This window comes from Oculina patagonica, chromosome 12, assembly GCF_052425735.1.
Source record: "Oculina patagonica isolate OP01 chromosome 12, crgOcupat, whole genome shotgun sequence".
In the NCBI taxonomy this organism is placed as follows: domain Eukaryota; kingdom Metazoa; phylum Cnidaria; class Anthozoa; order Scleractinia; family Oculinidae; genus Oculina; species Oculina patagonica.
In genome coordinates this window covers 13,854,098-13,872,410 of record NC_135769.1, presented here as the reverse complement: position 1 = coordinate 13,872,410, position 18,313 = coordinate 13,854,098, and the positions used below count along the sequence as shown (strand labels likewise).

Below are 18,313 nucleotides of genomic sequence, written 5' to 3'. Positions count from 1 at the left end.
CTGTTTTAAAAATGGTATGTTAATTCATTGTTTTCAAACCGATGTTGTTGAAGACGGTAAAGGGATTTTGAAACAATGTTACACACACTTATCCACCTTGACCATCCACCCGACCGCAGAGATTCTGTTAGTACATGTTTCAAAATGGTGACTTGAAATTTAGCGAAGTTTAAATTGCTTCCTAAAGCTAATTTGTATAAACCAAGGTGTGTTTTCATGACACAGGAATCAGCCCTCGCTTGGTACAAGAAGGTGTATGCTTGGAAGGAGCCTCAAACAAAGGTATGCAGTACCCAGAATGCTCTTACACCCTACTTTTAACACAGATTTACACGCCTATATCACTTGCCGCGAATGTTTTTACGAAAAAAAAAAACCCTGTATAACAATAAATACATCCAGTCACGTTCATATATAATCAGAAGGCTTCAAGTGTTTGTTGTGTTGCCGCCGCGGTGTCTTTCATCTCAGTGGCAGCTTATTTTATTATCTTGTATAGTTTACGTCTTTTTTCTTCGTTTATTATTTTTAAACATTGTTTATTTGTCTTTCAATAGGTTTACTCATGTATTAATTTCTTTACTTTGTCATTTCCATGATGTGTGTGTACTACAGAGTGAAGAAGCCATGTTATCAGCTATGGTGGAAGTTGCTGACTCGTTAGTAACCGACATGTTTCAAGCCAAGACCTGTTATAGAAAGATCTTCTCCGTGTGAGTATTGAAAGCTGCTCCCCGCACAAAACACAACGGCTAAACAAACAATCCTAAGATGTGAAAACTCATACTAGTTCCATACCAGCATGACTAGGTGATTTCATACCGTGTTTACATTTTTCTTCATCTTACGTCCAGCGTGCCTCACGCGACGCCATCTTGGGTTGGTTACGAAAAACTACCCATGCACTACCCATTCTGGATTTTAAAAGAGTGGTAGTTCATCGTTAGTCTGAAATTTCAGCCGTCCTCTCGTACCGCGCCCCTTCGTTACGGGGTGGGGACGGGAGGACGGCTGACATTTCAGACTAAGTTCATCGTTTACATGATACTGGTGCGAGTTTTCATATGGAGTGAACTCGTACTGGTGACTCGCTCTGGCGTCACATTTTGTAAAAGTACATATCGCTTAAACAAAGTTAGAGCCATATGCCGGGGGAACCAGGATGAACTCGTACCAGTATGAAAGTGATTGTCATATCATGTAAATACGCCCCTTTACAGTGACAAAACGTGGATAGAGAGCATTTATTTTTAAGACGAATAAGCTGTGTAGTAGGCATCCGTCGGTCAAGGTCCATGGAGGTTAAGTAATTAGTATTCTGTAAGAAACAGTCAAAATAAAGTAATATTGAAAAACTTGAGTGCGTAATTAACTTTTGGATTACTGTTATTATTTCAGAACGGACGTGAAGTATTTCACTACAGTTTACAATCAGTTGGAATTAATGGTAAGTTTTGCAAGCTTAATTGAGGCGTTAAGATGTGCTACTGGTATATTCACTGTTTAGGAGTCGTTGTAAACATTTTGTCTTCTTTTACTACTTTCGCATCTCTCCACTGTTGTTTCGAGACTCTGAATCTCCAGCAATGTTGGAAAACTAACGTTAGTAAATATTAGCTCAAGTAAAGTAATCTGTGTTCTGACGTGTTCAGCTTGCGTCTGATGTTCACAACACCATGAGGAATATAAACAAGCGTCTTAAACAGGAAGGCGGTGCTGATTTCGTTGGAGAGAAGCTGTTTGCGTTGTACCTGGCTGTTAAGGAAGTCATTACTTACCGGAGCATCGGAGAAACAAAGTAAGAACTGTACCTCAAGCTAAGATCAATGTTCATAGAGGAACCAGTAGTATTTGCAAAGGCATGTTATGGTGTCATGTTAGTCATACTTGTGTTCGCCATTGGAAACTATTCGTATTAAGCATTGGTTTTATCGCTGTTTTAGGCCAGATCATGTGTACGCTCTTGATGACTATCACACCTGGTTCAAACAGTCCGTTATACGATGGATTGATATTGCACAAGTCAAAGCCAAAGAGCGAATAAGAAAAGCAGTTGAAATTGACAAGGTAGGACATGGAATTCGCATGTACACAAGTTGTGTCTACTGGATTCCATACAAATTTAAATCAACTTTTCATCATTTATTGGGACATGATAGACGTTTTGTTCTGACTACCCTTTTCAGTAAGATATATTTCAACTAAGAAGCATTTCATAAATTAAGTTGTGAAACGTGTTATGACTTAACACCAGCATGGTATCACTAACATAATTGTCTTGATTTGCTTGTAAAGATTTTGAAGATTGATGCAAGTGTGAGCCACTCCACTTCAGCCATTGATGCAGTGGGTTGTTTTCATCAGGTAAATATAATATGCTTTGGGTGACTGACTGACCAACCGGCCGACTGACTGACTGACCAACCGGCCAACTGACTGACTGTCCGACTGGCCAACTGACTCAATGACTGACTGACTGACTGACCGACTGGCCAACTGACTGACTGACTGACCGACTAACTGACTGACCGGCTGGCTGGCTGCAATTGTGATTCCATTTATATGCATATATATATTTTGTCTTTCTTACCAGATCCGAGAGTTCTGGAAGAAGATAGATTGGCCTGACCCATCTGGATCATATGTGTTTGTTATGCAAATCACCAATGTATGTAGAAAGTGTTTCACCAAAGATCCGACTTTTATTTTTATGTAGTGTTTACAAAATTCAACAAACTACAGAAACACAAGAACATAATCAATACACACGTACAGTGACCACTGTTGCATACGCTTTGGAGTTGTTAACTGTAGTGTAGATGTTGTTTGTTTGGTTCAATGTAATAAGCCTTAAGCTTTATTTTATGAAAGACACAAAGTAAATAAGTCAATCAGGTAACATTAAGAAAGGTAAACCGTGTTTTTATAGATTCCCGTAAACAATGACATGCAACCTATTGCCAATTTTTTAATTCTTTAGTATCTGTCATATTTTAATGTTGTTTTATTTTATAGCAAATATGCAGCAGTGCATCATATTACGCTGATCTTCTGTTCGAAAAGATGATTAAGAACAATTATTACGACGAGGATCCATCTCAGTTTGACGTCAGTGAACAGGTATGGAATATAATTATAAAAGTCAGCCATAACCATGTGATACCGAATAATAAATAAACTGTGTTCCACTGCGTAATAGCCATTGACTACGAGCAGTCCCTGTTTTTTCCTAAGTCCATTGAACGTGAAGTGAAAAAGAGCGAGAGCGCAAAATTTGCCCGTGGGAAATCTGATGATTCTACACGGCCATTTTCCACTTTTACTTTATTTATTTATCTACTTTATTGACTTTATAGCCGGCACTTTGTCAATAGTATTGCCTTCGTTCTGTATAATCAATCGCGTGTCATGGCTTGGTTGTGAAAGGTTGTCATGTTATTAGCGGGGATCTTCTGTAAAAGGTGTTGCCACACGACGGGCAAAATCACGACATGTACATAAGGCACTAGAAAATGTAGGGTGGACATCTTGTGGCGAGACGTCCCGTGAAAAGTATCAGCTCGGACGAGTCTAACATGTCCCCGCCGTCCTTTGCAGTGTGTGTACATGTGATTTTGTCCCTGGTTTCTTCACGTGTCACCACCTTCAGTGTTGAAAAAATCAAACCAGAACTGTTTCCTGGTTAGCTTCACAAGTCAAATTAGATCAATCTTATGTTCGGGGATTAATCGAGCTTAAGTTTTCTAAAATTTTCATAATTCCTACGGGGCAAAGCAATTCGAGTAACATCTTACGTAGATCACTTTTTGTTTGCCTCCAGTGTAGGCATCCATACTAAGCTTGTACTTATCTCTTTTTTTTTTTCATGCTGTTCGTCGACTAGTTGTGTGTGACGTTGAATGACATTGAATATATGAGGCTGTGGTTGTCTAAACTGCCCGAGAACCTCGGCTGGGAAGACGTCATAAATGCCATGATGGCTGCACACGGCGAAAGAGGCGGGAAACACGCCCGCACCGCGCTGGAAAACATGCTGTCCAGTTCAGACGAAGACATGCTTAATAAGATAGCTGACGCCATCGAGCACATTGGACAGCGGGTTTGTTTTACTATGGCCTCCAATAAAGGAGCAATGATCGTTTAATAGCTTGTTTCAGTTTCTTCATTTTATTCATCTTTCATAATTACCTAGCCTTACTCTTCGCTTCTGAACTTCTATCATTTTGTTCCAGTCTCCACAGTATTGTCCGTCTTCTCCTTGGCCTACGTTTCTTTTATTTAGTGCTTATTAAGTTTTAGTTACGCACTGTAGCACGTCGCTATTTGTGTAAGTTATGACTGCGGCTTTTAAAATACGTTAAGCTCTCAGTTTTATACTGCTCCATCACAAAATAACAATTTAATTGTCTTTTCCTCAGATGGGTGTTGATATCAAGAGGTTTGTGTTTCAAATTTCCTGTGCCTCGGACCACATACCAGCTGAAGATGTAAGTCTTACTTTGAAAAAGCACAGCGGGCTAAGATTTGTTATGACTACGGTGAAATGAAAATCAAACTAATCACTTCTACACAATGACAAAAACGGAATTAACCAACCAGACTTGGAAGCAAGAAATAACTGAAACGTAGAAGAGCACGGGAAAATGCGAGAAACAAAATCATGATTGCTTTCGGGTGGTTTTGTTCTCTACATGTATTAGTGCAATGATCGATCACACAATTAAAGGAAATTCATCCAATTAAAGGAATTTCAACCAAACCACAGTAGCTCACAGTGTTACAAACTTCACCTTTCTTCTCTTTTTAAAACCAGGTAATAAGTATTTGCTCTTGTCCCCTTTCCTCTTTTATTTCTGCAGAACTATTAAAATCTCAGCTTTCTTTCTTTTCTCGGTCGTTTTATTTTTCATTTTCCACTTACCGTATTTTCTCGATTAAACGCCGGACCCCGATTAAACGCCGGTCTCGTATAAACGCGGGGTCAAAATTGCTAATTTTTAAATAAACGCCGGGGGCGTTTGTTCGAGGTCCCGGCGTTTATTTGAGGTCAAGCTAACAAGAAAATCTATTCTCTTGAATGGCACTGCTATTTCATACTAGTACGGTATGCTGCTTTTGAAATTTCAATAAACGTTCAAAGGAAAAGTCCGGCGTAGCATAGCTAGGATGGACGCTGTACAGCAAAATAAAACCTAGCAGTATTCGTGTTCCTGCCTTCATGACTGACACATTTCCTTCCTTGTGTTAGTGTTCACAGTCATTGAAATCTCGAGGATCCCTCCAGCGTTTTTTCACAAGTTGGAGGAGGTCGTTTAAAAACAAGGAGGACGTTGGCGACATTGCCGATTATAAACTTAAAACTTTCTACCCATGCAGAATCTTTACTTGCATGCTCCTTTACTGTTCATATACCGTTTATATTCTGTTTGTCACAAATTTTGATTGCAACAAAAACGTGTTCAATCTGCTATAATGTTCGTTGGTGGTAATTATCAACTTTGGATACCTAGGGACAGTTTTTCGTGGAACAACGAAGAGAAAAATCGTCCCGCCTTGACAAACTGCCCCTTGGTCTCGGAGATCGGTAACAATAAATCAATTTGAAAAATTGACAGAAAATTGCAGTCCGTTAATAAACGCCGGGCCCCGATTAAACGCCGGCTTAAAATAAACGCCGGGTCCACCAAGCCAAGTTTGAAATAAACGCCGGGGGCGTTTAATTGAGAAAATACGGTATTATCAATTGTTCGTGTTAGAGTTGGTAGTTATGATGCATTTGTTATTGTGACAGGTTGTGGGTGCCTTGCTGCAGTACCTGGATGATGACCTTATGGTTCTCAACACAAGTGTCGTCAAATCTGTATTTGAAAGGTAAGCTGCTGCTGGCGGATCATTGCACCAAAGGGAGCTATTATGCTCTTTTACCTTCTATGAATGAATGAACTTTATTAAGTGTCGTAGTGTTTAATTGGTAACACTAAAATAATCAACTAAAAACTGAACACACAAGTTCACCCGGCACCGTTATAAAATGTGGCAGCTGATGTTTCTTACTAGTTTTTGAGCAATAATACAGATGACCAAATGTGGATAATATATTTTTGGCAGAATGTATGTTGTGGAATGGAACCTTTCGATAGCCAGTATCTGTGGTCTTAAACATACTTACCTTTGAGTGTTGTGTAATTCGATACCGATAAGAGAAGGAACACGAATGCGTTTATTATTTTAAATTATCGTCTTTCATTGTTGACAAAATGGTAGTAACGATTCGTGTTTTTTTTGTTCACAGAATTCTTCATTTCATTTGGGAAATAGTGATCGAGAACTTCACTAATGGGATTAAAACCAACGCAGGGGTAAAGTTTTAAAGGATTCTTGTTATTTTTGTTTCTGTTACGTATCTAGACACGTGACACGAGGATACTGAGGGACTTTTCTGCATTATATACATTCCAAATATAAGGTTCCTGTGTAAGTTTGGTATTCTAGGAAAAAAATTCGATCTGGCGGTTTAATCAAATGACCAGCTTTAAAAGGTCTTACGAGCCCCTGACTGGAAAGATGAAGAATCGCTGGACAGGCTCAAAAAATAGAAAATCCTGATGTTGTTGCAACTTCCTAAACATTTATAGCTTTCGAGAATTTCGGAAGACGAGTTTTGCCTCATTCCTTATGCATAAACTAAAAATTAGACTTAAAATTGGCCAAGTTTTATTCTTTTGCATTTAACACAAAAACACAACACAAAAGCAACGCAACAACGGCAACGCAATACGGCATAACATAAGAACAAAACATAATTTGACATAACTTTTAACATAACATAACAACATAACATCGCAACAAAACGTAACATAACATAACATAACATAAACGTAACCATAAGATCGGACCAGATCAAATTGGAATCCTAAAATACTAAAAAAAAACGACTGTGACACGAGGCGCCTTTTGATTAAATTCTGTCGCTGAACTGCTGATTGTTTTTTGTTTTCGTTTAGAGAACCGCAGCCTTCTACCAAAGACAACACGAAGCACTTGAGGTAAATTAGGTTTTTTAGTGTTAAAGTGTTAAATCATGTGAAGAGAAGATGTATCGTTATGTTAGGAGTAGTCTGAAGTGCTGGAAAACGTGTTAACAGCTTCAAAGCGTTGAGAAACCATGACAACTAGGGTTATTTAACCGTTCCAGTAAGAAAATATACTACTGACTTCTGTATAGCACTTTAACTGTTGTCACTCTTTTTGAGGTCGTGTGTAAAATTCAATGGAAATTATGCTGCGCATTTTGAAGCAATCTTCACTGTCACTTCGAGTTACTGATGGCGGTATTTTGTTTGGTTTTTAGATAGTGCAAAGTTTCTTTCATGCAGATGGAGTTGGGGTTCCACTGGACCGTCTTCAACTGGGGCAGTATAAGGTTTGTATCAATGACCAGTATACTTGCCAAGGTTACTGGGATTTCTCAACAACCTCATTAAAATTGTACTTCATTGAAGAAAAGTAGTTATCGAATCAGGTGACTTGTAAACCCTTTAAGTAGAAACAAAAAAGCGATGTTTATTACGACAATGGAGTTGATGTTTTTTGGACGCAAATACGTTTTTTGAGCCAGCCTCTTATGCAGACGCTCTTTGTCCTCGTCACATAAAGTCCGGCAAAACAAGGAAACATGTTTCCGGAAACGTATTTCCACAATTGTTTCCTTCTTTTGCCATGGTTCCATGCCGCGGGAAAACACGGAATGATTCTGCGGGTGAAGCAGAAGCAAAATTTGCTGCTTGTAAAAAAAAAATTACACTGAAAACATTGGGGAAACATGCGCGCGTTTCGACTGTTTTTGGAAACATGTTTCCTCGTTTTGCTAGGCCTGTAATTTCTGCTCCTGGTAAATACAAAGAGCGTCTGCATAGGAGGCTATTTGCGACCCAACTCCGGCTTATTTTAACCCATTGGCTCCCGTGCCGGCCTAAACCGGCCGTGACGAACGTTGCCCTTTGTTCCACTTGTGACCTCATCATCTTTGATCAAAAAGGCATCATTTATACTCAATCTCTGCGGGAGGAAAAGGTCTTTCCAATGATGCCCAGATATGAGTGATTGGGCCAATTGAGCTTGAAATACCCACAAAAATGCTTAGAAATTTGAGTGAAAAACACGTAGGAGAATTTGCCCCAACCACCCATAGAGTCCCCATAGCTCCTTTATGGCGAATATTTCCTGTTTAGATGGCTCTTTTTTCGGAAATGCTTGAACTGCAAGCAAGCCCAGTGGAAGGCCAATAACTGCAGCAAAAAGATAAGTAAAGAGAAAAAAATGCAAAAATGTCGTAAAAAAGCGCTGCTAGTGGAAATTAAGGCATGCCTTCATGTTGCAAGTGACGTTTTGAGTAGGTTGGAGCTTAATTAGCTCATAACTGACCAGAAAATGTCTGTAATTCCTCTTTTTCCAGCTTGAAAGACTGAGAAGCCGCTTTGTCGTTAAGCTTTTTAGCCATTTAAAAATAACGCTGAGTGGGCCAAAAACATATTTCCTCCCGCCAACATAACGTGTATTGTACATTATTTCCGTAGACTTTGGTTGAAACCCTCAACATGCGCAAGTTGTCTACAACAGAATTAATTCAGCACTACTTTGCCGAGACTTGCAAGGAGCAGGTACATTTTAGCGATAAGCCACAATGTACAATTCAAACCCGGCTCTCTGAATTTGACCAAAGTCTGTTTTACCTATTCCTTTTTTATATTTTTTTCTGAAAGCAGTATGTTCATGTGAGCATTTCAAACCACTTGAATCATTTTAGTTTTATACGTAGGTCATTGGGAATCCTGCAGAAATGGAGTCCTGATATGTCAAGAATTATTTCTTTTTCAAAACGGTCATACCTTGCTTTTATAAAAACCTGAATGTGATTTCTCTTTCCGATTTGAAAGTGAGGTTATTAAGAGTTTCTGACTGGGAGATCCAGGCAATATTGCAAAATTGCCCCAGTGGCGTGACAAAAGTTGTGATTTTAGGTCAAATTTAGCAGCGTATATCTCTAGATTTATTCAAGCAACAGGCTCCAATTTACATCAACATAACACTTGTCCTTTGGTTGTTTGAATGCGTACTAGAACAAATCTTCTCTGCATATCATTCACGATCTGCCTGCAAACTAAGAAGACATGCTTCCCGACATTTTCAAAAGTCGCAAAACTAGCCCTTTTCGAATTCCAGTTTCTCAAGGGTCCGGGAAGATACAAATATAAAACAAACTGCAAGTTACTCACCATACATAGGAAAATTTTTTTAGCCAGTGTTAAAATTGGACCAGCGAATATATTTTTTTTAACGGTTCACTGTTTTTGCCGCTTCGGCCGATTTCACACTCCCAAGCCAGTACCATACAATTACGGTTTTTCTGCTTCTGTCGATCTCATTGTCCGGATTTCGCCGTTTGAACGCCTTCGATAAGTTTAAAAAACCAATAGCTATGGTTTCTTGTCAAAGTATTTTTGATTTAGCTGGAAGTTGTATTCCTTTTAAGCGAGTGCCCAGGTAACATTTTGCCGTAGATTGCGTGACAGCCATTGAACACGAAAATTTCAGCGTAGCCATCAAACCAAACCAATATTATGGCGTTGATTAACAGAATGTTGCTTTTTCTTCCTGAATACTTGCTCCTGATCCATGAAAAGCTTTCAGACATCCCATGAAAGAGTCCGGAATCCAGTAAACAACAGGGAAAATATTGTCGATCTTCGTATGTTTGTATAAACACTTCTGGACATTGGCACTAATTTTCGTCATCTTAAGGCTTGGTTTTGGTCCGTTGATTCGCCTGATAATTTCGATCCATGGATCTAAGTGGCATTAAGAGGTGGATGGCATTTGCTCAGCCGTTATACTGCCATAAGTACTAAAGAAACGATACTTTGGCGAAATCGTCACACAACTTCATAAATCCTTGCGGGTAGACTGGGTATTAGAAAGGCCTGTTGAAATGAAGTGTTTGAAGGGGGGAGGGGGGGGGGGGGAGAGCTTCTTACAATAGCCGTTCCGTCCAACACTCAAACGCGATGCGCTCCATGTGGTAGTGTCATTTTATCGATAAGTTGAAATTTGAAACTCGCCTCAATTCCCTGCGCAACTTCGAAATGGCCAATAATCAAGTGACTAAAGCATTTATAAATATTATAAAAATCGCATTTTTCTAAAATTGACGTTTTGGGAAACGGCAAAATTAGTGAATTGCGATTTTTTATAATGTTTGTCACAGCTGTTTGTTTAATATTTTTAACCAAGTTACGATGGCCTTAAACCAGAGGCCTTTTTTTTGAAAATGAATACTTACGTTCGTTTCAGTTAAACGTACTGGAGTTTATTACGCGCGTTACGCATAGTTTGTTGACTTTTTTTTTTTTGTTTTTTGTTTTTGTTTTTTTCGCCAATTAGTGTTAAGGTTGGACACATGTTTTATCGCTGATTCTCGGGGAGGGGATACATTTACCCTTCTTTGAAATGCGGGGAGGTTCCGTCCCGAAGTAAAAAATCGTTTTCCTGTCATAAACCATTTTCAACAGGAAGAGTAATGCTTCCCTAAATCTTCGATAAAAACATCGATACCCTTTTTACAAACCTATAAAAGGAACAATGCATTTTTTGTCGTTTCTCAACTACATGGCCCCTTAAAACATCTTTAATGGATAAAACTACCTTTTGGTTGGTCCTTACCCCCGGATCCTCACCTTAGTATAAAATCCTCACTGCATACTCATTACCTCATCGCATAAGATTAAGTTATAGGAATAGTTTGCGACTGCTGAGGCAATAGGCATGCAACGAGGATAAAACGTGAAATTTTGTCAACCGCCACCAGGGGAGGTGGGTGGTCGCAAAAGCTGGCCGTCGTGCCAGAGTACCGTTAAAATGCAACAAGGAATTCGGACATATAATTAAAACTTCTGCTATGAGCAAATTTATTATGCAGTGAGAATAGTGGCAGTCTTTGCTGCGCTTTTGTATACTCTGACCCGGGAAATGCCTACTCTTTCAGTAACATAATTACAGCTTGATAAAGGTACCCCTTTCGGGTGGAGCCTTCTGTATAATCCATTTAACCGTGCACCTAAGTGTTTGTTTGTACCTACGTAGGCAATCCTAGAGGTCCTTTGTTTTTTACAAGTGAAGGTTCTGTTTTGTTGAGGTCCAAATCGTTACCCTTTTTTACCATTTTTGACAGAAAAAGTAACCCTTTAAACCGGCGCTTTATAATAGAAAATGGTACCCCTTTCAAATACCTACAGGAAGGATACTACATTCCTTTTTTCCTTTGTTGTTGTTGTTTGTTTGTTTGTTTTGTTAACGTTTTATAATGATTTACTCCTTCAATGTTTTATGTAATCGACCGAGATATTTTTAAAGGTCCGTTTATAAACTACACTAAAAGTTCTCTCTGCACTTTTATAATTGTAATCCCAACGGAAAGATATGTCCCTGCTGTCCCTCGTGGAGCCTCCGTGTATTGTTTTCTATAAAGAGTACCCCCCAAGCCCTCCAGTTTCCCAAAGGTAAACCTTCCGGTCAAAAACGTTACCAATTGAAGGGTAAAAATTCTCCTGAGGAAAGGCTAACAAAGCCTGTTTGTAGGTTTTGTAAATTGAATGAAATGGAAAATATAGGAAAGAAAACTCATTTTTTTGCCAGGAACGAAATTTAAAGTTGTTCTATTCAGAAGTCCATTTCTCTACATAGCATATACCGTACAATTGCTTACGTGACGCTGAGAACAACAGCTATTGTCAAAAAAAGAATTCCCGAAGTACCTGCTAAAGTTACGTTGCAGCGGCTGTTTTTTGATAATTTTGTAAAGGTTGACATCCGAACTGCTTTTCTGATTACTTTGCATGTAGGTACGTCATCAGACGAAAGTCCGACTTCAAAGCGGCTGTAATTACCTTTCTTACCCACAATACTTTAACTTATTCTTTAAACTTACAGGAAAAGTTCTTAGCTGATCCAATGCTACTTTTCCAACTTGTTAACAAAGGTACTTTGATTATTTGAGTGAATCTATTAAAAGCTAGACGAAAGGTCTCATATTCCCACGACAAAATAAACAAGCCTCTCTGTTTGCAGGTAATTGAATTGCCACTCTATCACGAAACAGAAAGACAAAGAAAGTCTATTCCTTTTTTCCAGACGGGGCGGTTTAAAACCAGACCTATTGTGTTACGTTCATCAGCAATTTGATGCTATGATGCTAGCTATGATGCATGGCCAAGCATATCAAAACAGGAAATAAAGGTCCTGGTCGCCAATGAAAAATTATTAAGATAAACAACAAAATATAAGATTTAAAAAATTGTTGTAAATTCTTATATAAATCAGAATTTTACTTAATTCTGAAATCAAAATTCACTAGGCCTGCTAAATTTTCGTTGTCATTAGGCAACAGATAAACTAAAAATATATATTTTTGCAAATTTTCAGATCGATAGTGTCATTCGTTTTTAAAACAGAGCATTTTAAATATTTGAGTTCTCCGTCGTATGTGACATCAAGGTGCCGTGACAAAGCTGTTTTGATTGAAAAAAGGCCTTTCCTTTCCATTTTGTGCAGATTGAACATTCCAGATATAATAAGTGGTGTTTATGTGAAAGTGTACTAGCTCTTAAGCCAAGGATAGCCGCTGTTGTAAACAGAATTGAGTTCCAGATGGTTTCTCTGACATCACGGCGGCCTTTACTGTGTCCCTCAGCGGGACACAGTTATGGCGTCTCCATACAAATCTTTATAAATTTGCGTGGAAAGGTTCGGAAAAAAACTCGCGAACGGTACACCGCACAGACCCGAAACTTGGAGAAATTGTTTATCTATTTATCATCTATAATATTTGAAATTCATAGCTTCTGTAGTTGAATGGTTTTGAATTTATTTTTTGATTGCGTGACAGTGAAAACCAGCAATACCCAGTCTACCCGCAAGGATTTATGAAGTTGTGTGACGATTTCGCCAAAGTATCGTTTCTTTAGTACTTATGGCAGTATAACGGCTGAGCAAATGCCATCCACCTCTTAATGCCACTTAGATCCATGGATCGAAATTATCAGGCGAATCAACGGACCAAAACCAAGCTTCAAGATGACGAAAATTACTGCCAATGTCCAGAAGTGTTTATACAAAGGCATACGAAGATCGACAATATTTTCCCTGTTGTTTTCTAGATTCCGGACTCTTTCATGGGATGTCTGAAAGCTTTTTATGGATCAGGAGCAAGTATTCAGGAAGAAAAAGCAACATTCTGTTAATCAACGCCATAATATTGGTTTGGTTTGATGGCTACGCTGAAATTTTCGTGTTCAATGGCTGTCACGCAATCTACGGCAAAATGTTACCTGGGCTCTCGCTTAAAAGGAATACAACTTCCAGCCAAATCATAAATACTTTGACAAGAAGCCATAGCTATTGGTTTTTTAAACTTATCGAAGGCGTTCAAACGGCGAAATCCGGACAATGAGATCGACAGCAGCAGAAAAACCGTAATTGTATGGTACTGGCTTGGGAGTGTTAAATCGGCCGAAGCGGCAAAAACAGTGAACCGTTAAAAAAATAAATTCGCTGGTCCAATTTCAACACTGGCTTAAAACATTTTCCTTATTATGGTGAGTAACTTGCAGTTTGTTTTATATTTGTATCTTCCCGGACCCTTGAGAAACTGGAATTCGAAAAGGGCTAGTTTTGCGACTTTCGAAAATGTCGGGAAGCATGCATTCTTAGTTTGCAGGCAGATCGTGAATGGTATGCAGAGAAGATTTGTTCTAGTACGCATTTAAACAATCAAAGGACAAGTGTTATGTTGATGTAAATTGGAGTCTGTTGCTTGAATAAATCTAAAGATATACGCTGCTAAAGTTGACCTAAAATCACAACTTTTGTCACGCCACTAGGGCAATTTTTTTTTTTTGGGGGGGGGGGGGGTGGTCTGTTCTCGAAAACAATACAGTCAATCAATCAAAAAATGTTACCATGGTTACTAGTTAGGTAAGGCCTCCATACCGTATATATATGGTGGAGATCGGCCGACCCCCTTCTTCCGACTGCTGCCTGGATCTCTGAGTCACAAGCTCTTAACTGTGTTGTGGGTTTTTTTTACAAGGAAACTGTCGAGGAGAAATATGGAGCTGTGACATTTAAAGTTTTCTATGATTTTAACAATCAGAAGCTCCAAGTAGAAGGTGGGTTGTTTTTGTTTTCTGCTTGATAATGAGTTGATATGTAAGAAGAAATAAGATTAAGATCACTGTTGACTCTTCTTTTATCTTAAATGCTCTGCGTTATCAGTGATGAGACACGAAGATAAGTGCATAGTTTACTGGAAAACAAGAGGAACCAATCTTGACTCGACTTTAAGATCTTTTAGATCAAATTTCATTGTGTCATGTTGTATAAGTAAGAGTTGTCTTAGCACGAATAATACTTGTTCTCTTACAGTGTTGAATGCCAAAAACCTTCCACCGTTAGACACAAACGGTGAGTATTATCGATTATCCAACTGTTAAGTGAGCGTACACTGTAATGTCGAATGTAGTGGAATAATAAATCTATTTTATGCCCCTTTCTTCCTATCTTGTAAATAGCCCTCCCCAATGAGCTGCCTTGCCTGAGCTCTGTTAACTGGACAGCAATAAACAAACAAGTGTCTGGAGTAAAATGGCTATGAGTTAAGACCCATAGCCGCTTTTATTACAATATCAACTTCAAAGCATCATTCATACATAGTTAAATCCAGTTAAGGTGCGGCAAAGAAAACGCCACAGAAAAAGTGGATTACAAACTGGTGGCCAAAAGATGGGAAGGAGGAGGGTGAAAAACTCGAGGGGAATGTAGAAGTATGCTAACAGTAACGTTATGAACTGTGCTACTTTTTCTGCTTGAAACGGTAAAGTGTTGTAATATTGAAGTGCGATTTAATATTACAACAACCCATCTTTGTAGCGATAAGAAGGGAAGTACTGGAAGTATCAACATACTGCAAAGGGCACTTATTGAAAAGGACTCTGATAAAACTATAAAACATACCTTTTGTAAACAACAGCTATAAACGTTCTAAAATCATTTAGATAGTGTATGCTATAAAATAGTTGCATTTAAACACCAACTATAAACTACAAACGCTCTAAAATCAGGCTGCAGTGTTAAGTATCCTTTATTCTAAAGCCCGGGTCTAAAACCAACATATCCGTTTTATAGTGTAAATTACAAAGTAGATTTCTGTTTAACACAAACTCTAAACGTTGTATTGGTTTAGTTTTGCCACCTATTCGCCGTTTAAATACTTGTCATGGAACTCCATATTACTTGCGTGATGCAAGCAGCAACTTAGTCCTGAAAAAAAAGAGTAACTTACAAGATTAAAGTTAATAAAGGATAACAGAAGCGAAAAACCAGCAAGAGGCATAAAAGAGAGCAATTTACACACGAAAGAACACCTCGGCAGAACTCTGCGAGGAAATAGCAATTGGAAGTCCACTGCACATCCTAAATCTTCCATTCGCGCATAATCACAATTCCTTGCGCCTTTGATCTTACCGCCGACCATAACTCTTGCAAGGTTTAAGTTTATTCCACTTGTGTTTCAGGATTATGCGACCCGTATGTGACTGTGGAGCTTTTACCAGAAGAGTTCTTTGGCAATGAGGTGAAGAAAACTGAGGTCATCAAGAATACTCTGTTTCCCCTTTTTGACGAGCAGTTCGATTTGTAAGTGGGCTTATTTTGTTTGTTTTGGTGTTGATTTTATTTAAAGGGACTATGTCACGGGGATTTCGCAGATTTTGGACTAAACTGTTCTGAAATAAGTGGTAGGCAACTTTACCCATGAAAAACGTTATCTTTGAACATTTAACTGAAGATTTAACCTTTATTTGGGGATAGAACTGAATCAAACTTCGTCTATGAATGTCGATTTTTTTTAAGGCGCGCGGAAACAACTTGAAAACGTTGGCTAATGTTTTCATATATTAATTGCAATCCATTTCCTTCCGAGCCATCAGCCAAATGCGCGTTTAAACAGTTTTAGTGCTCAAAAAACAGCAATTGTTAATAAAAAATAGACCATTATTTTCAAGTGTGCTACGACATGGTTCCTTTAAGTGCTGTCCAATCAATGTGTTGCTTGTTCCCAGTGACGTTGAACCCGAGCTGTTGAAGGAGACTGGTGCCTGTTTGCATTTGACTGTCATGGATTATGATGTGTTTTCAAATGATGATTACGCTGGTCACGTGTTTTTCAACTTGAACAATATCCTCGGTTTGAGGGAGGTGGTCGCTGGAGGATTTGGAACCGTACCACAGGAAACGAGAAATATCTTTCACCCCAAACCTGAAGGCCAGTACTTTGAAGGTTAGGTGGTTCTTTATCATTAACAATTCTTAAAATCAAATTCCACGTTTTTCATGTTTGGTAACATCGTAAACCACTATACAGTACTACATAGCGTATACTCTATCCCCGTCTGTTTGGGAGAATATCAGCCCTCGGCTTTTTCTGTATGTACTGGCCGGTATTCTGTTAGTACTATATCATCATCATTATCATCATCATCATTATTATTAATAAATTTTATTAAATATTTTTATTAAAGGTGCTTTGTTTCTTGCAGTACTTCAGTCACGTGACGACGAAAAAGCGCAACTGTTCGCAAAAGCACAGAAAGACTTGTACGAGAAAACCATCAGTGCCCATGTGTGAGGAACGAGGCCCTCAAGTAAAACAGTCGTTATAGTAGTAAATAATCATAAGCAATTAGTCATAGGTAGCTCTAACTAAATCATTATTATTAATAAATTTTATTAAATATTATTATTAAAGGTGCTTTGTTTCTTGCAGTACTTCAGTCACGAAACGTTAATTCTTCGTCCATACGCGTTGTCGTGCGTAGTGCAGCTATGTCAGGAAGCGGGAGTTTACCGGTACAATAGTACATAGGGTTTTGACCAATCAGAGCGCGCGTATTATCCAAGTAAATTAAATTAAGTAATTTCTTATAGAACATGGAAAACCATCTTCTAGTGGGTAAATAATATCGTATCGCAGGCTTGACTGTAATAACAACAATACTCAGTTAGTACTCCCACTAATTAAATGACAGATTTCTATCTCTAAGACTATCATAAGGTCTTAGTATAAAGTAAAACGCCTCTTTAAAAGAGACGGAAACGATCTTAAGTTTGATTACGAGAAATGGGATAATCTGCTCCCTCTCATTTCCTCTAAGACTGTTGTCAGGCTAACGTTTTTATTTTTATTTTTCTACTTCCTTGTTTCTTAATAGGAAACATAAACTTACAATTTCATATATTTGTCTTCGTTTAAACATGTATTTGTCTCATTTGTCTATTTTCATGTTCATTTATGTTATTTTTGCCTTTTTCTCTTCGTCGCACTTGTTTATATTGTTAAGTATGTTGCGTAAGATTAATGCTAGTGTTATGTGTTTTTTTGTATTTGTGAGCTTATAACCCCTAAGCATAAGTAATGTACAAAAAGTAGTGCTGAGCCTTTGGCTTATGCAATGCTGGTTCACTCCAAAAAGTATGAAAACTTTGTAAAGAAAATATTTTACTGAATTGTAGCACCTTTAATTTTCGTTCAAACTGTGTGCTTCCTGTGCTAAAAATTAGCATTACAAATAAAGAAACATTCTATTAGTTATCCATTTATAACTTTTTTTTATTTATCTTTGATCTATATGTGGTGATTCGAATGTCAAGGTCTCAATGTTTTATAATCAGTTAATACATGTATACATATAAAATAGAAAGGAAAACAGCTTTTCAGTCAACTATTTTAGCAGGTTTTGTGTTCTACGGCACAATTTGAGTGAAAGTAAAATAATCCTTGGCATTTTAACCTTAACTGTCCTACTGTAAGTTGTGTAGTCCGCAGAATTGATCACCCAGCAATTTCGACAGTCCCTGGAGTAAAAACACCAGGCAAGCAATTTTCACGATTGAGCACTGATTTGCAATGGAATGTAATCTTGATCACTGGCAACAGGACGTTTGTTATTGGCACCACACAGGAAGTGCACTGCGATCAATCCTATCAAAATGTTTATGTCGGGCCAGTTGTCATGTCAAACCACAGCTAGCTCAAGCGAATTTACGCAACATTCAAAATATCGGATTTGATTGGGGAGAAATGGTTGTACCTTAAACCTAAAAAATTTGAGCAAGTTTTTTAGTAATAAAAAAATACCTTACCTCGCTTCGGTTGTTGGTTTCTTTGTTTCCCGTGTAGGTAGTTTTCAGTTGCATTACCTTC

At 38.2% G+C, this 18,313-nt stretch overlaps 1 protein-coding gene across 2 annotated transcripts in view; it reads left to right on the top strand.

Moving 5' to 3' along the window:
• Positions 1–18,256, top strand: part of LOC144632675 (BAI1-associated protein 3-like) — a 52,359-nt gene extending 34,103 nt beyond the window's left edge. For both annotated transcript variants that reach the window (XM_078491365.1, XM_078491364.1), the window contains exons 18-37: positions 226–282; positions 616–713; positions 1,399–1,447; positions 1,653–1,798; positions 1,944–2,067; positions 2,296–2,364; positions 2,594–2,668; positions 3,016–3,120; positions 3,884–4,099; positions 4,419–4,487; positions 5,792–5,871; positions 6,293–6,359; positions 7,005–7,046; positions 7,352–7,423; positions 8,577–8,660; positions 14,144–14,222; positions 14,479–14,517; positions 15,627–15,747; positions 16,173–16,390; positions 16,650–18,256. In XM_078491365.1, the coding sequence (XP_078347491.1) occupies positions 226–282; positions 616–713; positions 1,399–1,447; positions 1,653–1,798; positions 1,944–2,067; positions 2,296–2,364; positions 2,594–2,668; positions 3,016–3,120; positions 3,884–4,099; positions 4,419–4,487; positions 5,792–5,871; positions 6,293–6,359; positions 7,005–7,046; positions 7,352–7,423; positions 8,577–8,660; positions 14,144–14,222; positions 14,479–14,517; positions 15,627–15,747; positions 16,173–16,390; positions 16,650–16,738 (1,899 nt within the window). In that variant the 3' untranslated portion in view covers positions 16,739–18,256. The remainder of the gene's footprint in view (positions 1–225; positions 283–615; positions 714–1,398; positions 1,448–1,652; positions 1,799–1,943; positions 2,068–2,295; positions 2,365–2,593; positions 2,669–3,015; positions 3,121–3,883; positions 4,100–4,418; positions 4,488–5,791; positions 5,872–6,292; positions 6,360–7,004; positions 7,047–7,351; positions 7,424–8,576; positions 8,661–14,143; positions 14,223–14,478; positions 14,518–15,626; positions 15,748–16,172; positions 16,391–16,649) is intronic.
• Positions 18,257–18,313: the final 57 nt, after the last annotated feature.